This window comes from Rhamphochromis longiceps, linkage group LG14 (genome assembly GCF_057381845.1).
Source record: "Rhamphochromis longiceps isolate RC_006_pf linkage group LG14, R_longiceps_female_GT1.1, whole genome shotgun sequence".
NCBI classification, from domain to species: Eukaryota; Metazoa; Chordata; class Actinopteri; order Cichliformes; family Cichlidae; genus Rhamphochromis; species Rhamphochromis longiceps.
In genome coordinates, this window is record NC_140570.1 from 36,057,406 (window position 1) to 36,079,633 (window position 22,228).

General features: G+C 41.2%; 3 protein-coding genes across 3 annotated transcripts in view; 1 reads left to right on the plus strand and 2 right to left on the minus strand.

The window, feature by feature from the left end:
* caln1 (calneuron 1) overlaps positions 1–11,349 on the plus strand; it is a 76,962-nt gene extending 65,613 nt beyond the window's left edge. The window contains exons 6-7 of the mRNA XM_085379652.1: positions 10,314–10,405; positions 11,279–11,349. Of these exons, the coding sequence (XP_085235778.1) occupies positions 10,314–10,405; positions 11,279–11,308 (122 nt within the window). The 3' untranslated portion in view covers positions 11,309–11,349. The remainder of the gene's footprint in view (positions 1–10,313; positions 10,406–11,278) is intronic.
* Positions 5,865–22,228, minus strand: part of galnt17 (polypeptide N-acetylgalactosaminyltransferase 17) — a 31,275-nt gene continuing 14,911 nt past the window's right edge. The window contains exons 7-11 of the mRNA XM_085379655.1: positions 10,813–10,998; positions 10,506–10,643; positions 10,065–10,160; positions 8,391–8,552; positions 5,865–7,377 (exon numbers count right to left, since the gene is read on the minus strand). Coding sequence (XP_085235781.1) covers positions 7,243–7,377; positions 8,391–8,552; positions 10,065–10,160; positions 10,506–10,643; positions 10,813–10,998 — 717 coding nt within the window. The 3' untranslated portion in view covers positions 5,865–7,242. The remainder of the gene's footprint in view (positions 7,378–8,390; positions 8,553–10,064; positions 10,161–10,505; positions 10,644–10,812; positions 10,999–22,228) is intronic.
* LOC146654584 (uncharacterized) lies at positions 12,519–20,338 on the minus strand. Its single transcript, XM_085380567.1, has 4 exons — positions 20,028–20,338; positions 19,757–19,915; positions 12,720–19,669; positions 12,519–12,607 (listed from the first exon to the last, which is right to left on the minus strand). Exon 3 carries the CDS (start codon positions 19,152–19,154, stop codon positions 13,299–13,301), a length of 5,856 nt encoding a protein of 1,951 aa, XP_085236693.1. The 5' UTR covers positions 19,155–19,669; positions 19,757–19,915; positions 20,028–20,338; the 3' UTR covers positions 12,519–12,607; positions 12,720–13,298.

Below are 22,228 nucleotides of genomic sequence, written 5' to 3' on the forward strand. Positions count from 1 at the left end.
CTCTCTGTATCTGTTTGATCCTGGGAAATTTCCCTGGACATGACAGTTTTAGATCACACCTTCTGACCGCTTGAAGAAAAAAATCTGCAAATTAATTGATACTAATAACAGTTTTAAGTTGCAGCCCTTTGGCTGCAGAATAGACAGAATAAGAAAAATGTAATCATGTGCACATTAAATGCAGCTTCAAGGCTAGAACCCAACTTGTGTGGAAGAAAAACATGTCACTGACTCACTGACTCAAGTACTCACCATAATGAAGACTATATTTTATGACTACAGCGATAGAAGTCAAATCGTGCCACTCTTAAATAATTCGGAGGCAAAACAAACTCTCTAAGGCGATGTACAAACATTCTCACAGCACTGAATAATTTGACGGTTCCTCTCCCACCGAGGACAGCTCTGAACTCCTGCACTGACTCCCCCCCAGGGGTCAGAAACACCCCTATTATCAAGTGCATGCGATCAAGTCAGTGTCTTCTGTAAATACTGTAACCCATGTCTGAAATGTCTCCAGTGTCTGTTGAAGTGTACAGTATCTGTGTGTGTGCATGACCGTCGGTGCTCTCTGCTCACTCGGGTTCAGAGGTACAGGGAGGAGGCTCAGCAGGAGTAGAGGCGGCTGCTTCATCACAAACATGCCAGGTGCAGGCGGTAAAGGCCCTTTCTGTTTCCTCTCAACCCTCCTGCCAAAGCCATAGAACTCTGCCGAGGTGAACCAGACAACACAATATAGACATTTTTCCCTGTTCCTACATGGAAACACAAGATCAAACGGGCATTTTTTTTTTTGGCATAAATATGTATATCATATCGGACTCAGTTTGTTCCTGTTATTGTTTTTGCACTGTACCTGTCATCCATTCCAGTGAAACGATGCAGAAGGTTGTAGGTTTGTGCAATAGTGCCATCTAGAGGTGAAGTAACATCACACTGGCCGTGCTCTTGTCTCGTCACGGTGTTTGCGTGTTTCTCCCTCTCTGCACACTCATGGGAATGTGCTGTCAGGCAGGACTCAGCGTTATATTCACAATATGTGGAAAATATATTGATATTGAATGTTCAAATATGAGGATATGTATAATGTATAGGTTGACTTTGCTCTACCTACACTTCTGGCAGAGCAGCACTTGCAATGCGAACACATAATTAAACGGTGTATTTATAGGAACAGATTTCTTGCCTATGGCAGACAAAGTGATTTTAAACGTGTAAAAGGTTTTATTCACAGATGATTTATTACTATCGCACCCTGGAGACTTCATAAAGAGCACTGCTGCAAAAGCAGCCTAAACAAACTTGTACAGTAGGTCATGCTGGTTTAGTTTTTCATCAAAATGCTTTTTTTCTTTTACTATTATTTTTGAAAACGTTACAGCACTGGTGGACATTTCCTACCAAAAAAGAACTAGACACTACTGTTATGTAGTGGTTAATTGGAAAACTGTTTTATCACGAATTTCTTATTTAGAAATAATTAAAATTTTATTTGATGTTTTGTTTTTTTTTGGGGGGATGGATACTGTTATTGCAGTGATGCTGTAATTAAACTGTCTTCACCCCAGTAGAATGATTGCATGACTCCATCACTGAAGTGGATGGTTTGTTTTGGAGGGGAAACGCACAGTGTCTCTTTAGTAGCATGGTGGTTGGATCCCACATTTGTTTCTTATGTAACATTGTAAATAGCTACTAAGACAGCATATCTATTGGACAAACACATATTATACATACTTTGCACGTGCAGTATTTAAACATGTAGGCTAGAGAATGACTTTCAGTTGTACTATTTATTAGAGGAATACTAATTATCACTGTAAATATGAAAATCTGTACAAAACATCAAAGCATTAAGAATACTTGCAATAAAAAGACATTTTCTAAATGGTGCTGTTTGTCTTATTATGCAGTAGACTTGAGATCTCAGTAGTTATTAGTTCAAGATCAGGACACAGTGTTTAAGGGATTGTACATTTCAAAATATAATTTACTTTGAAGCTATCTGATCCTATGCCATGACATTTAAAACATTAACATAATGCTCACTTAAATAAAAAAAAATCTCTCACTTTGTGATTTTTAAAAAAGCAAATAGAATGCATTTATCAAACACTTTTAGTTAATGTTTGTTATGGAGTACTGGCAGAAATCTTTAGCCATTCCTCGTTGCCTCAGGGGCAATGATTTATTTGAACATGTGCAAACATAAATGGAAATATACGTAAAATAGAGTTTATAACAATATAACAAGCTTGAAAGTCAATATTTGGCATTGTAACTGTTATTCTTCAGTTCTAGTTTTCTTGTCATTTCCACAGGAACAGTTTTCCAGGCTTCTTGAAGGATATTCAGAGCTCGTCTTTGGGTGTTGTCCGCCTTTTGTTCCGTTCTCGTGTCACAATTATCCCACACTGCTTCAGTAATATTGAGGTCCGGGCTCTGGGGAGGCCAAGCCATGACTGATGCTGTTCTATTGTATGTTTTTCTATCCAGGTATACTTTTACTGTATTGACAGTGTTTTGGGGATCATTGCTATCCTGAAAAATGATGCATTTGCCAATCATATGCTTTCCAAATGGCATTACATTGTGGATTAAAATCCATTGTTACTTTTCTATATTCAAGATTCCATCAATCAAGAGTTTCCCATCCTTAAGAATAGCTGCTTCTTCTTCTAACAATTTCTGACAAGGGTTCAGCAAACGGTAGATGAATCAGCTGAAGGGCTAGATGCACCTTTCAGGTCCTGTGTTGGGTCTTAACTCGATTTTTCCCTCTTATTTCTTAAGGACATGACTTTCAGATATTGTTAATATGCTGTAGAGGGTGTGTGTGGTTGAAAGGCAAGGCCTGAAGAGGAAATGAGGGTTAGGTGAGAGGAATGGTGGAAACATTGGGGTAAAACATGGATTCACTTATTATTAATTATTAAACACTTATTATTAATGGAGCAGTAACACTGAGAAAAAAATCATCAAACTTTTACTCCTACTGACAAAATTAATCAAAAGCATTTTTAACTATGCACATTAAAAGTACTATTGAATGGGAAAAATCACATCTATCTGGATTTCTTTGCTTGTTGATTTCCAAACTAATATAAGTATTTTTCTGTACCTTTGCACTGATTTTCCCCTTTAACTGAATTTATCCTGCCAATGCTTTTTTGCATGTGCCATTTGCTGCCAGAAATCAGATCATCTTTTTCATATAAATCTATGTACAAAAAAAACAAATGTAACCATCCCCCTTATAAAGCTGGAATCGGTCTTTGACTTTTCCTTTATTCTTCATTGCTGTATTACCTTTCCTCCTTCTGACCTTACTCTTTATGGCCACTTTTAGCATAAATATAGCATCTGGTTTAGCAAACCTTATAAAGGGAAAATTGATCTGAGGAATGGGAACAAAGCAAAAGTCATCATGAACGTGTCAGTTGAGGCTGTTAATCAGTGGGATACTGCAGGTCACCCTGCTTAAAAGCAGTCCAAATCCCTCTTTACGTGAAGCCTTTGCTTTTATTATATACTTCATATAACATATCATATTTATTTCTAACCACCATGACACCACAAGAGGGAAGCATTAGGCACTGAGATGGTGAAACTGCAACTGATAAAAATGCAGTTCATACATATAATGCAGCAAGCTAATCGATCTGTTGAAATTCACAAACACTTCTGCAGAGTAGATACATTCATTTCATTTTGTAGAATAAAAATATAATTTCCTGCCTTGTTTAGTATCACTATAATAGAAGGACACTGGCGCTAACAGCACCCTGAAATCTACTCTGCAACAGCAATGAAACAATGATGGAGATAGAAAGATAAAAACCATACCATAGACCATAGAACCTTATTTTGGTGCAAAGTCAGCAAATTTTATAATTTATAAATTTTTCAATTTTATATTTTATATTCCCCTTGCCATAAGAGCTGGGTAACACCCAAATTTCTCATCTGTACAGTATTAAAGGTTTATTCTATTCTATTCTAAAACTTTAAAACTGTTTTTATTCTAGTATATGACTTTTATGATCACTGAAATTAAAGTTAATATAGATATAGCTTAAAAATAATTGGACAAATAAGTGCCTGGAGATGTTACCAAAATGGCTCCAGAGTGTGAGAACATGTTTAGTACAAAAGAAAGAAGAAACAGATTTTGGTTCTCACTGTGAAGTGAGGATATAGTATAAAAATAATTGGTATCAATAGCTTTTACTCAACAATGAACACATAAGGTGAAGTAAACGTAAATCACAGTCTGATAAAACCCTTTAATAAAGCACATTCAGTACATGTTCTGAAGCTATTACTCTGGCTCTGTTTGGGGTCATTGTCACGCTACAGAATGAACTTAAGCGATCTGATTATTTTGCATGATAAAAGATCTAATTGTAGTTCTAGTCTCTAGTTTTGACACGCTCTCTGCAAAAAAAACCCCAAAACAACAAAAACTAAAACAGCGGGATGCTTCACCATGCTTCGCTGCCAACATCTGTGCCTAAAGAGTTGTGCACAGTATTGTGTGTTGTATCATCTGTTACCCTTGCTGCAGTGGGTTTTATGAAATTGTCACATTTTCATACAGTGTTGCTGTTCTGTCAAGTAATTACATCTGTATCTCTGCTGCTTTTTTCCCGAGGCAGAGCAGAGAGCAGGCTGGGGTGACAGCTGCAGTGACACTACCCTCCAATCACAGAAAACATACAGCGCCACATGGTGCATATTAGAGCAAAATCATATTTGACAACTGTGAGTTCTCTGCTCTGACATTAAACCATAACCTCTTTCATTAAGTGCTCACAGGGAGCTGCAGGACACTGCTAGTCAGAACAATGCAAACTATGATACAATAATGTCAATGAATTACATTCATTTTCTAGATTTTTTGTCATCCTTTAAAAATAGCTCCATTTTTTTACATGCTAAAATCTACAAATTATACAAATTTCCATCCCCATAAATACAACCTTATCTAAGTAACGCAGCGAGTTTATTTGATCGGTTTGTCCTTGTTAGTATTTACTGCTGGCTTACATTTAGCAGGACTTTAACCAACATATGGTAATCCTATTTCACGCCAGAGAACGATGAGCAGTCTCTTCGTTAAGAGTCTGATCAGCATTCAGTGTTATGTTAGCATGCAGGCTCTGTCCCTCAGAGCCGCCTCACTCCTCTCTCCCCCTCTCTGCTAGAAACAGGCCCTTGTGCTCCCAGCAGTCTCCTCCTGTTTTATTTACATCTTAAGCATTTAAGCTGATGCTTCATCCAGAGCAGTTTAGCGAGAGTAAGCAGTAGGAGGTCAGTGTCTGATTCAAGGACACTATTTACAGGACATATGGTTGCTTCAGGATTGAACCCATAACTTGTCATTTATAGGACAGTCCCTTTAATGTTCGGCCACCTGGCTACTTCATTTGTGGCTGGGTAATATTGTGTAGAAGCGCTTTTATAAAAAATGTGATGAAAGTACTCTTAAGTCGAGTTGGTGTAAGTTACAGCAGATGCCATGCAGCTGGAAGCTGAGGGTGAAATCTCTTTTGAAGTAGTCTATTTTGGGGGATGATTTTGAGGACTAATCTCACAGCATGGGGAAAATATTTTGACCACAACCATGAAAATGGATGGAGCAGTTAAAAGGAGAGCAGCCCAGCATGGTAGCTCATCTTTGCTGTCTCTACCTTATTTATAGTCCAGAAAAGCAAAATAAAGCATGAGTTTAGCAGCAAAAAATTACAAACAAGCTTGAAAATAAAATTAAACTGAAAAAAATAAGCATACTAATTAAAGTATGACGAATTTAAAGACTGCAGATGTATCCTAAAACACAGTAACAAAGCACAACCCAGGAAACCAGTTGTTTATTGGAAGACAATCTTGGGAGCAAAAATCCAGCTGATCACACTTATGCAATTTAATATATGACATCATATACATCTCAGTACGTTAATAATTTCAGCCTTTAAGGCCTCCTGCGTTTCCACTATTGGTACTTTTGTGCATTCCTGATTCAATCCTCCTCTCTCGTTCATGTTCCAACCCTTTGTCCAAAAAGTGCTTCCTATGTTTGACTAGGTTTTCAGTAGTTATGGCACACAGCAGTTAACCAAATAAATTAACTTAGCGCAAAGAAACTTTGTACCCAACTGCTTACAGTACTTCATGCTACGAGATATATTGCATCTGATGCTACAGAATGCTTGGTGGAAAAATAGCAATAAAAGTCAGATTTAGCCCAAAGTCCTTGTTGGGGTGATTTGAAAAAAAAAGTACACCAAGTAATATTTTTAGCATATTTTTCTTCAAATTATAAATATTTACAAGGATTTGAATTTTCTGAAAAACATAAGAATCACTTTTCAGGCATTTTTGCTAAACTGTGTAAAATTTTCTCCTGTCACGAGTAGCCATTCCTTAATTTCTAAGTACCATAGACCAGCGGTCCCCAACCCCCAAGCCATGCACTGGTCTGTGAGTCGTTTGGTACCGGGCCGCGAGTGTTGAGGTTCAGGTGTGCAATTTATGGTTTACCGGGGTTTTTTTTCTTCGTTTTATCGTTCATATTTATTGTTTTTATCGTTACCTCAATTCCCCTGTGTCTTTTCCCGTGTGTTATGAACACATTTTAGTTATTTAGGGCCGGTCCGTGGCACAAAAAAGGTTGAGGACCGCAGCTATAGACTAAAACCTTCATGATGTTGAAAACTACAAATGTAGTTTGATCAGTGCATATAACTGAAATTTAATTCCAGGTATTTTATTGTTTTTTTTTTTAATATCTCAAAAGACAAAGTACGTCAGTAAGAATGAAATATTGCAGAAAGACTGATGGAAGATGGAAACTTTTTTTCCCCTTCACATAAGAAAGAGCACGCTTTTGGTCGATTAAATGTCTACTAAAACTTAAACACTGTAAAGAAGTGGCACACAGGAATTATGGCAACATCACATTGAAAGTTTGTAAAATTCATATAGAGAAATGGTCCTCATGCTAAACTTTCACCACGTTGAATGTCCATGTTTTTTAAAAAAAAACTAACAAAAACAAAAAAACATCAATTGTTTCCAAACCACCTCATCACTCGTCTCCTTAAAGCCATCTATTTTTGAGTCTTATTTCAAAAGCTAAGGAGCCCCCGCATCATTGATTGTCCACTGGCCAAGGTAACGTCAGGTGACAGCTCTTGGAAATAGCCTTTGTAATTGGTCCCAATGAAACTGGCCAGGCGATCACTGCTTCATAGTGTTCTTGATGGTCCACCTCTGCCCCGAGCAGGGCTGCAGGACCAGCAGGTGGCCGAAGTAAACATTAGCCGGCACCACCTCCAGACAGCGTCCAGTAGCCCGATTTATGATCAATTCGTTCTGCAAGGCAGAAGGAGATACAATACTTTGGTTTTAACAGATTTCACAGATGGTCTGTGAACAATGCGTGATGGTGACAGAACAGTATGTAACCAGACCGGGCCTTATGTGAACTGTTGCAACCTCTTTCTTGAACAAATGGCACTAACTTTTTACCTTACATCTATATAAAATAAGTAAGGTCTCCCTATTTCCCTAAGACTTCTACGTCTGCAGGACTCTTCACTGCTTGTCCTGCTGTGTGACAAAGAATCGATGTGGCAGAAGGTCTGCAGCATCACTGTTCAAGCTCTCCTCTTCCCGTGCAAAGACAGCTACAGGCTGTGACTCTTTAGTTTTTAAAGGTTACCCAAACAGAACTAAAAGACCAATGGAAAATTGACTTACAAAAGGTTTTTCACATTAAAAGAAAAAGAGAATCAATGCCAAAGTAAAAGGTATATTGAGTCGCTTGTTACCCTTTAAGCAGTCTGGGTTTAGTTCTCTTAAAAGGAGCCCTTATTTTCTAGCATAAATATAATTTTACAACAGTTATTGTTCATATTAATCATAGCCAAAGTCTCAGTTTATGTGCAAATAATCCCCGTTAACCAGACTGCTTTGATTTCAGTAATAGCAGAGATGATATCCTAATATAGTCATCACAAACAGACAGATCTATCTGTGAAGTCCTACTGGCCCCGGTGTTAAAACCTTCTGTTTGTGAGGGTTTTAACACAAAGAAAGGTGGCTTCAACGGAGGTATTCGGAATATAAAGGCGGTTCTGTCAGATAAAGCATGAACTACGGGGCTGCAGCAATGCTGAGTATGAGACAAATGAAGATTCATGCAAAGCTACTCTCATATTAGAGTCCAAGAGAAAAAAGAATGGACCCAGACATGAGCTCAATAGGTCCCTTTTAAAATCTGACATATAGATACTTTTCCTCTCAACTCTATGCCAGTAAATTTTAGTTTTTCTTATAAACACTCAGTTATATCATTGAAAAAGAGATTTCTTTACACTTCTGACCTGAGAGAAATGCCATGTCTTCTGTTTCACGTTGGTCACCTTTTCACAGTTGAGGAGCTGAGGAAAGTTGCTGATCTGATCGTCCACCACACAACGAGTGTCCTCACCAGTGCTGCCTAGGGGTCCCAGAAACAGCTGACCTTCTTTAGTGTAGCGTCCTAACTAAGAGAAAAACAGATAGACACATACAGTAAATGGAAAGTTACTGAACTGGCTGAGTGAATACTGTTCTCTTTATTAGCTAACGATGAAATAAGTATGTGATGATGTACAAGTTGAAGGTAAACTAGCAGGAATTTTCCTTGATTATGCAAGCTGTTGGGGTTTTTTTTGCTGCTTTGAACAAGAGGATGGTGTTGTTCCCAATACTGCTGAGAGGCAAAACATGTCTTTGTTCTTCACTGAGTGCTAAACACAAAGATGTTCCTGTACATCACTGCTAATCACAGTGTTGTTTCAGCAGAGTTCTAACCCACATATAGCCCTAACATTTTATATACACCAAATTCTGCAGTTTTCTCAACTTGACAGAAAGAAAAAGCAGAAGTGAGTCAGATTCTTCCCGCTCTGTTTTCTAACCTTTGTGTCTTTCACTTCAGCTTTTTCGTTCAGATTAATAGTAATTTCCACTTTAGCAGTGCAGATAAAACAGTTCCTTTGGTTGCATCTAAAGCTCTGAGGCTTTGAGTGTGCTGACGATAAAGACTGATTGGGAAATTGTTTATATCGCATTCTGTTCCTAACAAAGCATGAATAGTGGTTGCAATGCCTTGCAAAAGATATAAAGATAAAGCTTTCCATCAACCACCCAGTCAGCCCAGTTTGGGTCTTTTTGCAGAGTAACTGCATCCTGTTTGCAGTACATCATACAAAAGTTAGGTGATTTAACAGCGTTTGGACTCAAAATCTTAAAAAATCCCACTTGTGGTCCCTAGATGTCACTGCTTCTTCTTAAGAACAGAGTATTTATTAAAATGTTTTTCTAGTATCTCTGACCACTACAAGTTACATTCATCTTTTCACAGATATTCATATCGCACTTTATTTTATGCACTTATGTGCTTTATCTGTTTTGCATACACACCTACAGCCAGTCACCATTTAACCTAACGTGCATGTCATCGGACTGTGGGAGGAAGCCGGACTACCTGGAGAGAACCCACGCTAAGACACCATGGGGTCGCTTTTATCTCCGTGGAAGTGCAAGTGTGAAAAACTGGTGGTCTAATAAAAACTGAAGACTTTTTGTTCCATGAAAAGGATAACTTTAAAAAATGCAACTGAAGCATGTCTTGTGAAGAAAGTGTGATGCGGCACTCATTTTTCCAGAATTGAATTGAAATTTTAGTTCTTTTAGCATTTTACCACTGAAGCCTTGACTTTCTGCCTAAAGCACCTGTTTACCACTGTGAGCTAAAAAGAGAGGCCCTTAGGGCTGAAGGGATGAAGAGCTGACACTGGCTGACTCAGGGCTTCAACACAAAAAGTGCAAGACACAATTTTATTCTGACAGCAGAACTCGCTCCTTGGAGGATTTCAGCTGAGCCTGTGATTGAGACACAGCTGCAAATCACATCACCGGAGAAGCTCACTGTATGTTTTCATGAGAAAGCAAAGCAACTGGAAAAAGATGGAGTATACTCTTTAGTATGGTGGTGAGGAAGAGTGTTGTACCTGAGGACCCCACCCATGGCATGGGTGCAGGGTGGCTGTGTGGTTCTCCTTCACACCCTGATCCATACACAGGTGGCTTGCTTTAGAATTGCGGACCTTAAATACACAAAAAAAAGAGTCAGACATAATTCATAAAATATGAATATTCCCCAAAATAATTACTGATTAAAAATGTATAAAGGCTAAAAACAAGGATGTGTCAGTGTGGATCAGACAAAGTTCTAAATCTCATTTATTTTCTATTAACAGCTGAGAAGATGTGGATGTACATGCTCTCTGAGTCCCTGCTTTCTTGTTATATTTTGGTCTGTGGAGGAGATACACAAAGTCCTAAGAAACTTGTAAGTCTCATTTATTTAATTTCAGTGGTTTAATTTGTACATCAGATCTTACATCTACAAACGGTTACTTTTTCCTGTGTCTTTGTCCTTCATGGCTCACCTCACCGTAGAACAGCGTATCGTTGTACCTCCTCATCTCTGGGTAAACGTTGTCTAGGTACCAGTGAAAGCTCTTACATTGCAGACTCTTCCTCAGTGCAACCCTCTGTGATATGTCTCCGTAATCAATACCGTGGTTCTGCAAGAGCAAAGGAAGTTATTATGCCTAAAGTCTCTACATAAATTGTGGAACCAAAAGAAAAACTGTTTGGCTCTGAACATGGACATCTGATAGTCACAAACAGACAAGCATGACTGACAGCATCCTCTCTAAGAGAGGTCTTGCTGCAGAAAAATGCCGTTCTCACCTCCATGGGGATGTTCCAGGCCAGGTAGACATTGGACTTGTACTCATCCATCCAGACCTCTGCCACACGCAGGGCATTACGGCGTGTGTGGAAAGCTATGTTACTGTGGTAAGGTTTCTTCATTCGTGCAATATGAGCCACTCTGGAGCAAGGCAGCACCTCCATACTGCCTCCACACAGCCACACCTGTGGGTAGTAGGAGTATGAATTAAAGCTCACAATAATATACTGCTGGCTGCTGGGCAGCAGGAAATATAAATAGGCAGATGCACAGTCGCCGCGATGTCCTGATTTATAAAGTCAATTACAGCTAACAGCTGGAGCATAGAGCACCTGGAAGGACGTGTTTTCTTTGTGCTGGAACTAATGAAAGCTATATCTGTACATTTAGCAGTCCTTCTCGGTTTTTCTTCTTTTCTGTTATATAAAAAATATCTAATTGTTGCTTTTATTCATTTTTTTCTAGCCAACCTTAAGAGGCATCAAGAGGAGCTGAGGTTTTCGGCACTTCAGGACTGGGTTAACTTTTAAGCTCCAACTGTGAGTATACATACATAAATGCATGTTTTTTTACTTATATTGTTTGCTGTGACAACGTATCATCCAGGGCACTCTCCCAGTCAGCGAATACACCATGATGATTCCAGGCATGTCATTAAAGATCAACAAGAAGAGACGGTCAGAAGCCCAAGTCATGCTTGAAATGTGGCCAAAACATCTTCTACAGTTCACCATGCTATTTCCCAGCTTTGATGTAGGACAGCGGGCCAGAACAATAAGACATGAATGCTAGCATAGCCCCAAGAGCTACACAACAACAGCTTGGTCAAATGATTAAAGTTACTATTGCAACCCTTAATAATAATAATAATAATAATAATAATAATAAATTTTATCTGAAAGCGCCTTTCAGAACACTCAAGGACACTGTACACGGCAGAATAAAAAAAGAAGCATAAAAGCAAGCAGTTTACACAATCATAAAAGCATAAGACAACAAGTGAGTTTTGAGTTGGGACTTAAAGAGAGAGACGGAAGAGATATTTCTTAAATCAGGAGTTAGGGAATTCCAGAGTCGTGGAGCAGAGCAGCTGAAGGCCCTGCTCCCCATGGTGGCAAGACAGGGGGAGGGGACGGAGAGAGAAAGGGAAGAAGAAGATCTAAGACATCGAGATGGGGCAGTGATCTGAACCAGATCAGAGAGATATGGAGGAGAGAGATGATGAATAGCCTTAAATGTGTACAAGAGTATTTCTTCTTCTGCCACCTTTTGTTGCTTCTCATTAACAGAGGTCAAAGAAAGTTTAATGATAAAGTGGAGAACTACTGGACATCATTCATTTTTGGTGCTAAAGGTTTAAGAATGAACTGCAGCAGAAGAGCTTCACCTGCTTGTGAAGTGGTTTAGAAAAGAAACCTCAGAGCATGAAGGTTGAATCAATTATCTCCTCATACAAACCACCCAGCAGCTGAGCTGAAAATGATATCAGAATGGCTAGAACAATGTTATGGTGCATCTAGAGCTACTGAAACAGCTCTTAATGCAAAACTTTAAAAAAGAGCTTTTTGACCTAGCAGATTTGCTATTGAAGAAATAGGAAGCTGAACAAGATAACTTCCTCCCAGGATCCTCTCTGGAAACAGCCAGTGGTACTCATCCCTTTTTCCAAAAGCTTCTACACAACCTCAGGAAAAATGGACATGCCCTGTTTCTACTCTGGTCGAAAGAATCCACGCTTCGTACTGATGTCCACAATTCTTTTATTCCTCTCACAATCATGGAGCACCGTGAAAACTAGAAACAAGTAAAATAATATCGATAGCACATATGATATTCATCTCAGCCACTTATTTCCTTTCACAAGGTGCACAAGTGTTAAACAAATAACAGCATAATGATTTTTTACCGTGTACGCCTTGTAAAACCAGCAGTAGAAAAGTTGTATATTCCGAAAAGTCCGCCGTGTTACCGTTCTGTCTTGTCTCTCCCGCGCACAACTTCCGGTTCCCGCAACTCACAGGAAGTGACTACTTCACAATAATATTTTAACAGAAACATTTCTTATAAGCAGGATATATCACTGGATTCATAGATTACCTTTCCTACTGCAAATGTACACAAGCATGAGAAGCAAATAAAGAAAACAAATAGAAAACAATAACGATCTCAGATTCACTTTGGTGTTGTCATGGCAACCCACACAAACATTTCAGCGTCAGCTACACTCCCACCAATTACCTTTGATTATTACAATTGAGAACGTAAATACACTTGCATTTCTCATTATATCAATGGTAATTCCCAAGCACCATGTTGTTGTTTTAAACATTCTTGCATTGACATAAACAATATTCTTTTCTCAACAAATGAATTCAACAATATGAACAGTAGATTTTACATCTCCATAACATGTGCATGAAGTACAGCATAATGACAACTTCTATTTTAGAAGGGAAATCTAATCAATGAATGACATTTTTCCCATTTAGCTGTTTTTCACCAGGACCACTAATTTCTGAATGGGTCTCTGAATGATTGAGGGTTGGACGAGGCGTTCGCCTCCCTTTCCTAACTTCCGATCACCAGTCTGGATTGTCACCTTCCGTACAAGTCCATCATCATCCTCATGTGCTTCCACAACCCTAGCAAGTTTCCATTCATTGCGAGGAACATCTTCCTCTTTGAGAATCACAATGTCACCCACCTCCACATTACGTCTTGGTGTATGCCATCGCTGTCTCAGAGCAATATTGGCCAGGTATTCCTTTCTCCATCTGTGCCAAAATTGCTCAGTCAAATACTGTACCCTTCTCCACCGTTTCTTAGCATACAGGTCCTCCTTGACGAATTTACCTGGAGGTGGAAGTGGGACTGAGGATTTCATGGTGATCAAGTGGTTCGGTGTGAGTGGCTCCAAGCTTTTGGGGTCATTGATGTTATCAACAGTGAGTGGGCGGTTATTCACGATGCACATAGCTTCATAAAGGAATGTCCTCAATGAAGCATCATCCAACCTTCCCACACTGCAGGCAAGGACTGTGCTCAGTACGCTTCTCACTGTCCGGATTTGACGCTCCCATGCGCCTCCAGCATGACTAGAGTGGGGCGTATTCATCTGGAAGTCGCACTGATTTTCTGCTAGGTATGCAGTCACTCTTTCCTTATCAAGTTCTTTCAGAGCCTTTGCCATCTCGTTTCTTGCCCCCATAAAGTTAGTTCCCTGATCGGACCTAATGTGCCTAACAGCTCCACGAAGGGCAATGAAGCAGCGCAAGGCATTGATGAATGCGTCAGTCGTCAAATCCTCCAACATCTCTATATGCACTGCCCTTGAGCAAAAACATGTGAAGAGGAGGCCGTACCGTTTTTGATCTTTGCGACCTTGTTTGGTGTGAAAAGGACCAAAGCAGTCCATACCACAATAAGTGAATGGTGGTGTGGGATCAACACGGTCACTAGGTAGATCTGCCATCCGTTGCTCCTCTGGTGGCGCGCGGGCTCTCCTGCACTGTACGCACTGCCTGATGTATTGGGCTACAGCCTTACTTCCACCAGTGATCCAGTAACCATTGGCTCTCAGGGCATTGAGGGTTTGTCCTCTGCCTTGGTGTTGTATCTTGGTATGATGGTGTGCAATGATGAGGTTTGTAACAGCACCATCTTTAGGAAGGATCACTGGGTGTCTTAACTCAAGAGGCACAGATGCCTTCCTCAGTCTTCCTCCTACTCTCATTATGCCATCTTGGAGAAATGGGTCAAGCTGAAAGAGTTGGTGGTTGCAAGGCAGCCTTCCTAGTTTCTGGCTGAGTGTGTTTAACTCCTCTTGAAAGGCATCTTGTTGTGCAAGCTTGACGAGAGTCTGTGCAGCTTGCTTTCTCTCTTCCACGCTTAAAGGCTCAGCGGTCCTGATCCTCTTTGCCAGCCGCTGGATACGAGCAATGACGTTGACAGCTGTAGTCCATCTTGAGAACCGCAGCAGATGCTTCTGGATGTCAAACTGCCTTGCTACATCAACCTTCAACACCTGAGTAGTCCTCACCTCTGGGTCTCCCACCAGCAAATCTGAAGTAGCCTGTTTTGTGGCTATCTCTCTTTCCCATAGAAAGCTGGGACCAGAGAACCAATTTGACTTGATGAGGTCAGCTACTTTGAGGCCTCTCGAGGCATGATCAGCAGGGTTTTCTCCTGTGTCAACATAGTACCATTTCCGTGCATCGGTGGTTTCTCGAATTCTCTGCACGCGGTTTGCCACGAACACATGGAACCTTCTTGCTTCATTATTGATGTAACCAAGCACGACCTTTGAGTCTGTCCAAAAATATTCGTCATCAACCTTGAGTTCTAGCTCCTCTCTTAACATGCTGCTCACAGATGCCGAGGTTACTGCTGCAGTTAACTCAAGTCTCGGTATGGTAACTATTTTGGTTGGTGCAACCCTCGCCTTGCCCATGACCAAGGAGCAGCATACCCTTTCTCTGCTTACCACTCTGATGTAAGAGCACTGGCCATACCCTTGACTGCTTGCATCAGAGAAATGATGAAGCTCGACTCTTTGAATCTCGCCAAGGCTGTCAGGTATGAAGCATCTTTGAATTTCAATTCTTTCCAGGTTCTCCAGATCCTTCATCCAAGTCTCCCACCTTAACTTCAAGCCTTTGGGTAGTGGCTCATCCCACCCTGTGCCTCTCTGACACATCTCCTGCAGCACTCTTTTCCCTTCAAGAATGACTGGGGCTAGAAACCCCAAAGGGTCATACAAGGAGGCCACAATTGAGAGAATCCCTCGGCGCGTTGCTGGTTTCTCCTCAAGTGACACCTTGAAGGAGAAGCTATCATTTTCAACATTCCACCTTATACCTAGCACTCTTTGAACTGGTAAATCCTCGTGATTAAGATCAACATTCTTTACCTCCGTAGCACGCTCTGCAACATCGACAGAGTCAAGGACCTCTCGGCTGTTGGAGAGAAATTTGTGAAGGTGCAGCTTTCCTTTGGCACACACGGCTTGGGCTTCTTTGACCAGTTCAATTGCCTTACCCACCGACTCTACACTTATGAGACCATCGTCAACATAGAAATGTTTCTGGATGAAGTTAGCTGCGGAGGGGTACTCTTTCTCACATTGGCTGGCAAGGTGCTTCATGCCATAATTGGCGCAGCCAGGGGATGATGATGCTCCAAACAGGTGAACCTTCATGCGGTACTCTCTGGGTTCAGAGTTTGTGTCTCCATTTTCCCACCAGAGAAACCGCAGGTAGTCTCTATCATCCTCGCTCACATGAAACCTGTGGAACATTTTCTCCACATCACACATGACTGCGATGGGATGTTTACGGAAGCGGCACAGCACGGCTGTTAGGCTATTTGTGAGGTCAGGTCCTGTTAGCAGATGGTCGTTTAAGGAGGTGCCTTCATACCTTGCAGAGCAGTCGAAAACCACTCTGATTTTTCCTGGTTTTCTGGGGTGGTAAACTCCTTGGTGTGGGATATACCAGACTTTCCCCAGCTCTGCTTGGTTTTCCACTTTCTCTGCATCTCCATCCTTGAAGACACCTTCCATAAATCTCACGTAGTCTATTTTGAATTTGGGATCTCTGTCCAGCTTCCTCTTTAGATGCTTCAGCCGTACTAACGCCAGCCCTTTGTTGTCTGGGAGATGCGGACGTGCTTTGAAAGGGAGAGGCATCTCCAGGTGACCATCCTTATTTTGTTGGATTCTGTCTTTCAAGATCTGCAGGAAGCAAATATCTTCTTGAGATATGCTTCTGTCACCAGGTTTTGTGTCTGCAAAATCAGACTCCAGGGCCTTGATGACAGCAAATGGTGTTATGGGTGGCACCTCTCTGACAGACACTCGATGACAAAAACCAGTCACATCTTTAGCCTGCACACGCTGTGGTGCGCTTCCCACAATGCTCCAACCAAGATCCGTCTCAATAGCATAAGGCTCATAGTCACCCCCAGTGACGACCCTTCTTGGAATTAACGCTCTGGAGCAGTCGTATCCAATCAACAATCCAACACCACAGTCCATCAACGGGGGTATCTCCTGGGCCATGCTTACAAGGTGTTTCCATTTGTTGGCTGTCTGGCAAGTGGGAATATGTGTGCGGTCAAGGGGAATGAAGTCCCTTGTGTAGGCTGGAGGCAAACTGATGGAAACATTAGAGGAAAATCCTCTAACTTTGAGCTTGCATACTCTTTGACTCTTCACGACTGAGTCTCTCCCCATCATGGTGGAAAGTTTAAGTTTCACTGGTTCCATTGTTGCTTGTAGCTTTTCGCACACCTCCTGATCAACAAATGTGTGACTGCTTTGAGTGTCCAATAGTGCATACACTAGGGTTTCAGTGTCCGGAGCACTAAGTGTTGAGATCCACACTGGGACTATCATTGATGTACTCCCACCTTCACCTCCACTCACACAACATGATAATGACAACGTACTTTCTTCAACTGCGCCTTGTGTTGATGCTGCTGTAGAACGATCTTCATGCAATGGCGTTGGGTGACTCTTTCTGCATATGCCACACATGGCCCTGTTCCTACAGTCTTTAGAATTGTGACCCTTTCTTAGACATGCAAAACACAACTTATTTTCAAGTATGCATTTTTTCTTATCCTCTACAGACATGTCCATAAGCCTCTTGCATTTATGTATGGAATGGTTCTCACTACAGCAAATACACTGGCCATTATTGGAATTTTGTGTTGGTGTGGTCCATTTCTTTGGTTTCCCTGCATCTCCCAACTTGATTTCACCAGGGTCAGATTTGGCGGTGGAGCTTGATGGAATCGGGGGTTTCACATTTGTGGCAAACGTGTTTGCTTTTGAACGCTTCATCTCTCTTGCTGGTGCCTCTGCAGAGTGCCTTAAGGCATGTAAGGATGACACTGGATTGCATGCGATGCGTGACTCCTTAGAGATAAAGGACGCAAACTCATGAAAGCTTGGATAGTCGTTGCCCCGATCTAGCTGCTCTGTGACATAACGGTTCCATCTAGATGTCACCCAATCAGGAAGCTTGACTAGTATTTTCTGATTCTCCTCGCAGTCGTTAAGAACCTGTAAGCCCTTTACGTGAGGCATGGCATTACTACATGTTTGGAGGAAATCACTGAAATCTCTTAACTTGAGATATTCCTTTCCACCAATCTTCGGCCACCCATTTAGCTTATCTCTGAAAGCCCGCTGCACTACAAAGGAATGGCCATATCTAGCATTTAACCTATCCCATGCTTGTTGATAGGCTTCTTCATCTTTTCTGTAGAAGCTGCCTTCAAGAGAGGATTTTGCCTCACCTGCTATGTACTTTTGCAGGTAGAATAGTCTGTCTGCAGGGTCAGAGCATCGTCTCTCTATGAGGGCTTTGAAGCTTATGCTCCATTCTGTAAACTTCAGAGGATCGCCCGAGAATACAGAAGGTTCTGGAGTTGGCAAGCGAGTAAGAGCTAATGACTCTTGTAGCGATTGGACCAATGATGTCTCGTTTTGCACAACCTGCCGTTCTTGATCTGGGATGTGGTGAGCGAAGGGGTGTGCATCACTCACTTTGCTGAATGGAGGACTGCGTGTCCCATCCCTTCCCTCTTCTTCAGTGTAGACATTTAGCTTTGCCTGAATTACATCAATGTCCCTCTGATTTTCAAGTTTTCTCAACTGCTGACGTTGAGCTTCGATGGCAGCTTCCATATCAATTTCGGCTTTCTTTGCAGCCAGCTGAGCAGCCACTTCCGCTCTCATAGCTGGAATGCTAGGTGACTCTGAGAGATGGTTAGAATTGTGACAGCTGGGTGCAGTAACTCTGGAGGCTGTGGATCCATATATGGACCTAGCATATTCATTATCAAGTAGCATGCGTAACCTTGATCTTTCCGCCACCGTGTCAAACTCACCGTCATCTTCAGTCAGACGTACTCTCATCAGCTGCAGCAAGTCGGCCGACACGGCTGAGCATGCATCGATCTTTCTTCGAAATTCTTGACTTGGTGAGGTTTGGAGTCGAATTCTGTCATACTGTTCCTTTAATTCAGACTCAAGCTTCTCAGCCTCATCCATCATATCATACATGTCACTCTCAGAGCATACTTGCTTTAACTTTGTGCGAATGTCTCTTACGTTGCTTTTCCATTTCTCGTATGTTGCTTTGAACCTCTTCTCCTTTTGAGTTAACTCTTGATCTTTCAGTTCCTGCATTTTTGGCGTTAATCGCCTTTCACGAGAGGATTTTCTTGCTTTTGTCTCAGATTTCTCAGACACTACACTTTTTTCCTCTTCCAAATCCCCTGCATCTTGTACTTCTGACATAACATCAGGGTGACTATGACCATCTTTAGACATTTTCAGACTTTAAAGGGGGTATCTTATGAAGAGGACAAGATAACTAAGGTAATTACAAGAATGGATGTAATAGGCGGAGAATTATTAAAATTAACACAAAGGAACCTTAGCTTAGATTCTTACGTATGACAGCAAATAAATTTTCAGTTTCAGCCTTCATGAAGCTTGCAAGCAACAGGTAAGAAAACAACAATAATTTCCAGAACTTCAACAGATTGTCCTTTTTTTTTTTCTTTTTTTGTTTGTTTGTTTGTTTGTTTGTTTGTTTTTACACAATCCGAAATTTGAACACTATTAATTCCTTGTCCATTACAGCAAATTTGTAGCTCATGTTCTATCCATCAACTCATGAGGCATAATAACTGCGCAATATAGCCTGAGGACTCACGCTTTAGCCTGAAACCGCTTCTTGGAGTGTCCGCTGAATCTGCAGCTCCCGATTGGTTGTCACAAAATGCAAAGCAACGTGTCCACTGAAGCCTGTAGCTCGCTGCAGGATGAGAAGCAACCGAGACCTGTAGCTTGCTGCAGGATGAGAAGAGCTTTGCACACCGAAGCCTGTAGCTTGCTGCAGGAGGGGAAGCGCGTTTGCAAACCGAGACCTGTAGCTTGCTGCAGGATGAGAAGAGCTTTGCACACCGAAGCCTCCAGATGGATTGGGACACGTTTTCACTGTTTCTACTCTGGTCGAAAGAATCCACGCTTCGTACTGATGTCCACAATTCTTTTATTCCTCTCACAATCATGGAGCACCGTGAAAACTAGAAACAAGTAAAATAATATCGATAGCACATATGATATTCATCTCAGCCACTTATTTCCTTTCACAAGGTGCACAAGTGTTAAACAAATAACAGCATAATGATTTTTTACCGTGTACGCCTTGTAAAACCAGCAGTAGAAAAGTTGTATATTCCGAAAAGTCCGCCGTGTTACCGTTCTGTCTTGTCTCTCCCGCGCACAACTTCCGGTTCCCGCAACTCACAGGAAGTGACTACTTCACAATAATATTTTAACAGAAACATTTCTTATAAGCAGGATATATCACTGGATTCATAGATTACCTTTCCTACTGCAAATGTACACAAGCATGAGAAGCAAATAAAGAAAACAAATAGAAAACAATAACGATCTCAGATTCACTTTGGTGTTGTCATGGCAACCCACACAAACATTTCAGCGTCAGCTACATGCCCAAATAAGGGCATCATGTAGCTATAATCTCTAAGTTGGTGGAATCCAAATTTGAAATGACCTAGCTGTAATCCTTACTTCATTCACAATGATAGCCATCAAAATCAGCAGGTCAAGACTGAGGTATCCTCTGCAGGTTTGGAGAACAAATGTGCAAAGCCAGCAACTGACCAATTAGGAACTATCCCAGCCACAGAAAAACACAGCCCTTAAACAAACACAGAGGCTTCAGAGGAAAACCCCTTGAAGAACAGATGAGAACAGGACATGGTGCTGTGAATTCATTCATGCAGGACTGTGAGTGAGATCAAACCACTGGACCCTGAATTGACCTCTCACTGTTAGGTAGAATTGTTGTGCACATCCACACGCTTCAAAAGGAGATTAACTGCTCTCATAATGAATAATTTACCCAGAAAGTGGATCTCGGCAGGGTACTCACAGAAGAACTGAGCATCAAAATGGAAAAGAAAGAAGATTTAAGACACGTTAGGCATGGTTGTTGTTGACAGAAGGACTGGTCTAAGTATTTTGGAAACTCCTGATCTACTAGGATATTTCTGTACAACCATCTCTAGGGTTATCCCAAGGGATGGTCCAAAAAAGAGGAAATATCCAATGAGAGACAGTTCTCTGGGTGAAAATATCTTGTTGATACCAGACCCGACCAGAGACTGCTTTGAGCTGAGAAGAAGGCAACAGTAAAACAGATAACTCCTTCTTAAAAACCACTTTTGCATTACTTTGAACCGTGAACCTTGAAGAATTTGGGCTAGAGCAGCAGAGGACCATATCAGGTGCTACTCTTGTGAGCTAACAGGAAAGTAGTTTCTTGAATATGACAATGAGTCCAATGGTTTCAAATGGCCTCCACAGTCAGGGGATCTCAATCAGATAGATCACCGTTGGTATATGGCGCAATGGGAGATTCCCATCGTGAATGCACAGCTGACAAATCTGCATCAACTGCATGAGGCCATCGTGCCAAGATCAATCTTTGAGGAATGTTTCCAGTACTTTGTTGAATCTATGCCATGAAGAATTAAAACAGCTCTGAAGGCAAAAGAGTGTCCAACCTAATACTGACAAGGTGTATCTAATAAAGTATCTGCTGAGTGTGTCCAACCCACGAGCCTTCTGCTGTGAACATAATGAAGACATGGATATCCAAGCTATCTGAACCCACGTCAAAGTGATGTGAGCGTAACAGAAACTTCAAACTGACAGGTCACCAAACAATTGCACAGATGCAACCTATTTCACTCCTGACAAACATTCCTACTGGATAAAAAGTAGGTCCGTCAGTCTTTCTTCACACTGGGAACAATATGAAACATGTTCCATCCACAGATAAGCAGCACTACAAACAGAAAATGGGCACATAGGTTTTAAAGATAACCTATGTGTTTCTGTTACCCAAGGACACAGCTGCTAACCAACAGAGGGTATGCCAAAAAAAAACATTTTACTGCTCTCTGCCACACTCTAAGATAAATAAGCAGTACTATGATTTCATGTAAAAGATGTTGGACAACAACCATGCAAAATTGCCCCATAGAGGTGCTGATATCTACCGCTTAACATTCATTATCCCAAGAATCCTGTTAAAACCCAAACAGTCATTGATTCAAGTGCTTGTTATGAAAGAGTTTCTCTGAATGAGGGCCTTCTCCCTGGACACATCCAAACAATCCTCTTGTAAGGGTTGTAGTGAAATGTAGAAATGTTGTTGTCGCAGGGCGAGTGTGTCCCACTGCTTTGTAGTAAAAGAGGAACAGAAAGAAATGTGGTTCTTGAGATGTGACATTGTGGGCTAGATTCATGTCTTTGCTAATACTTCATCTCCAGCAGTTGTAATATATTTATAGGTGCGTTGAAGC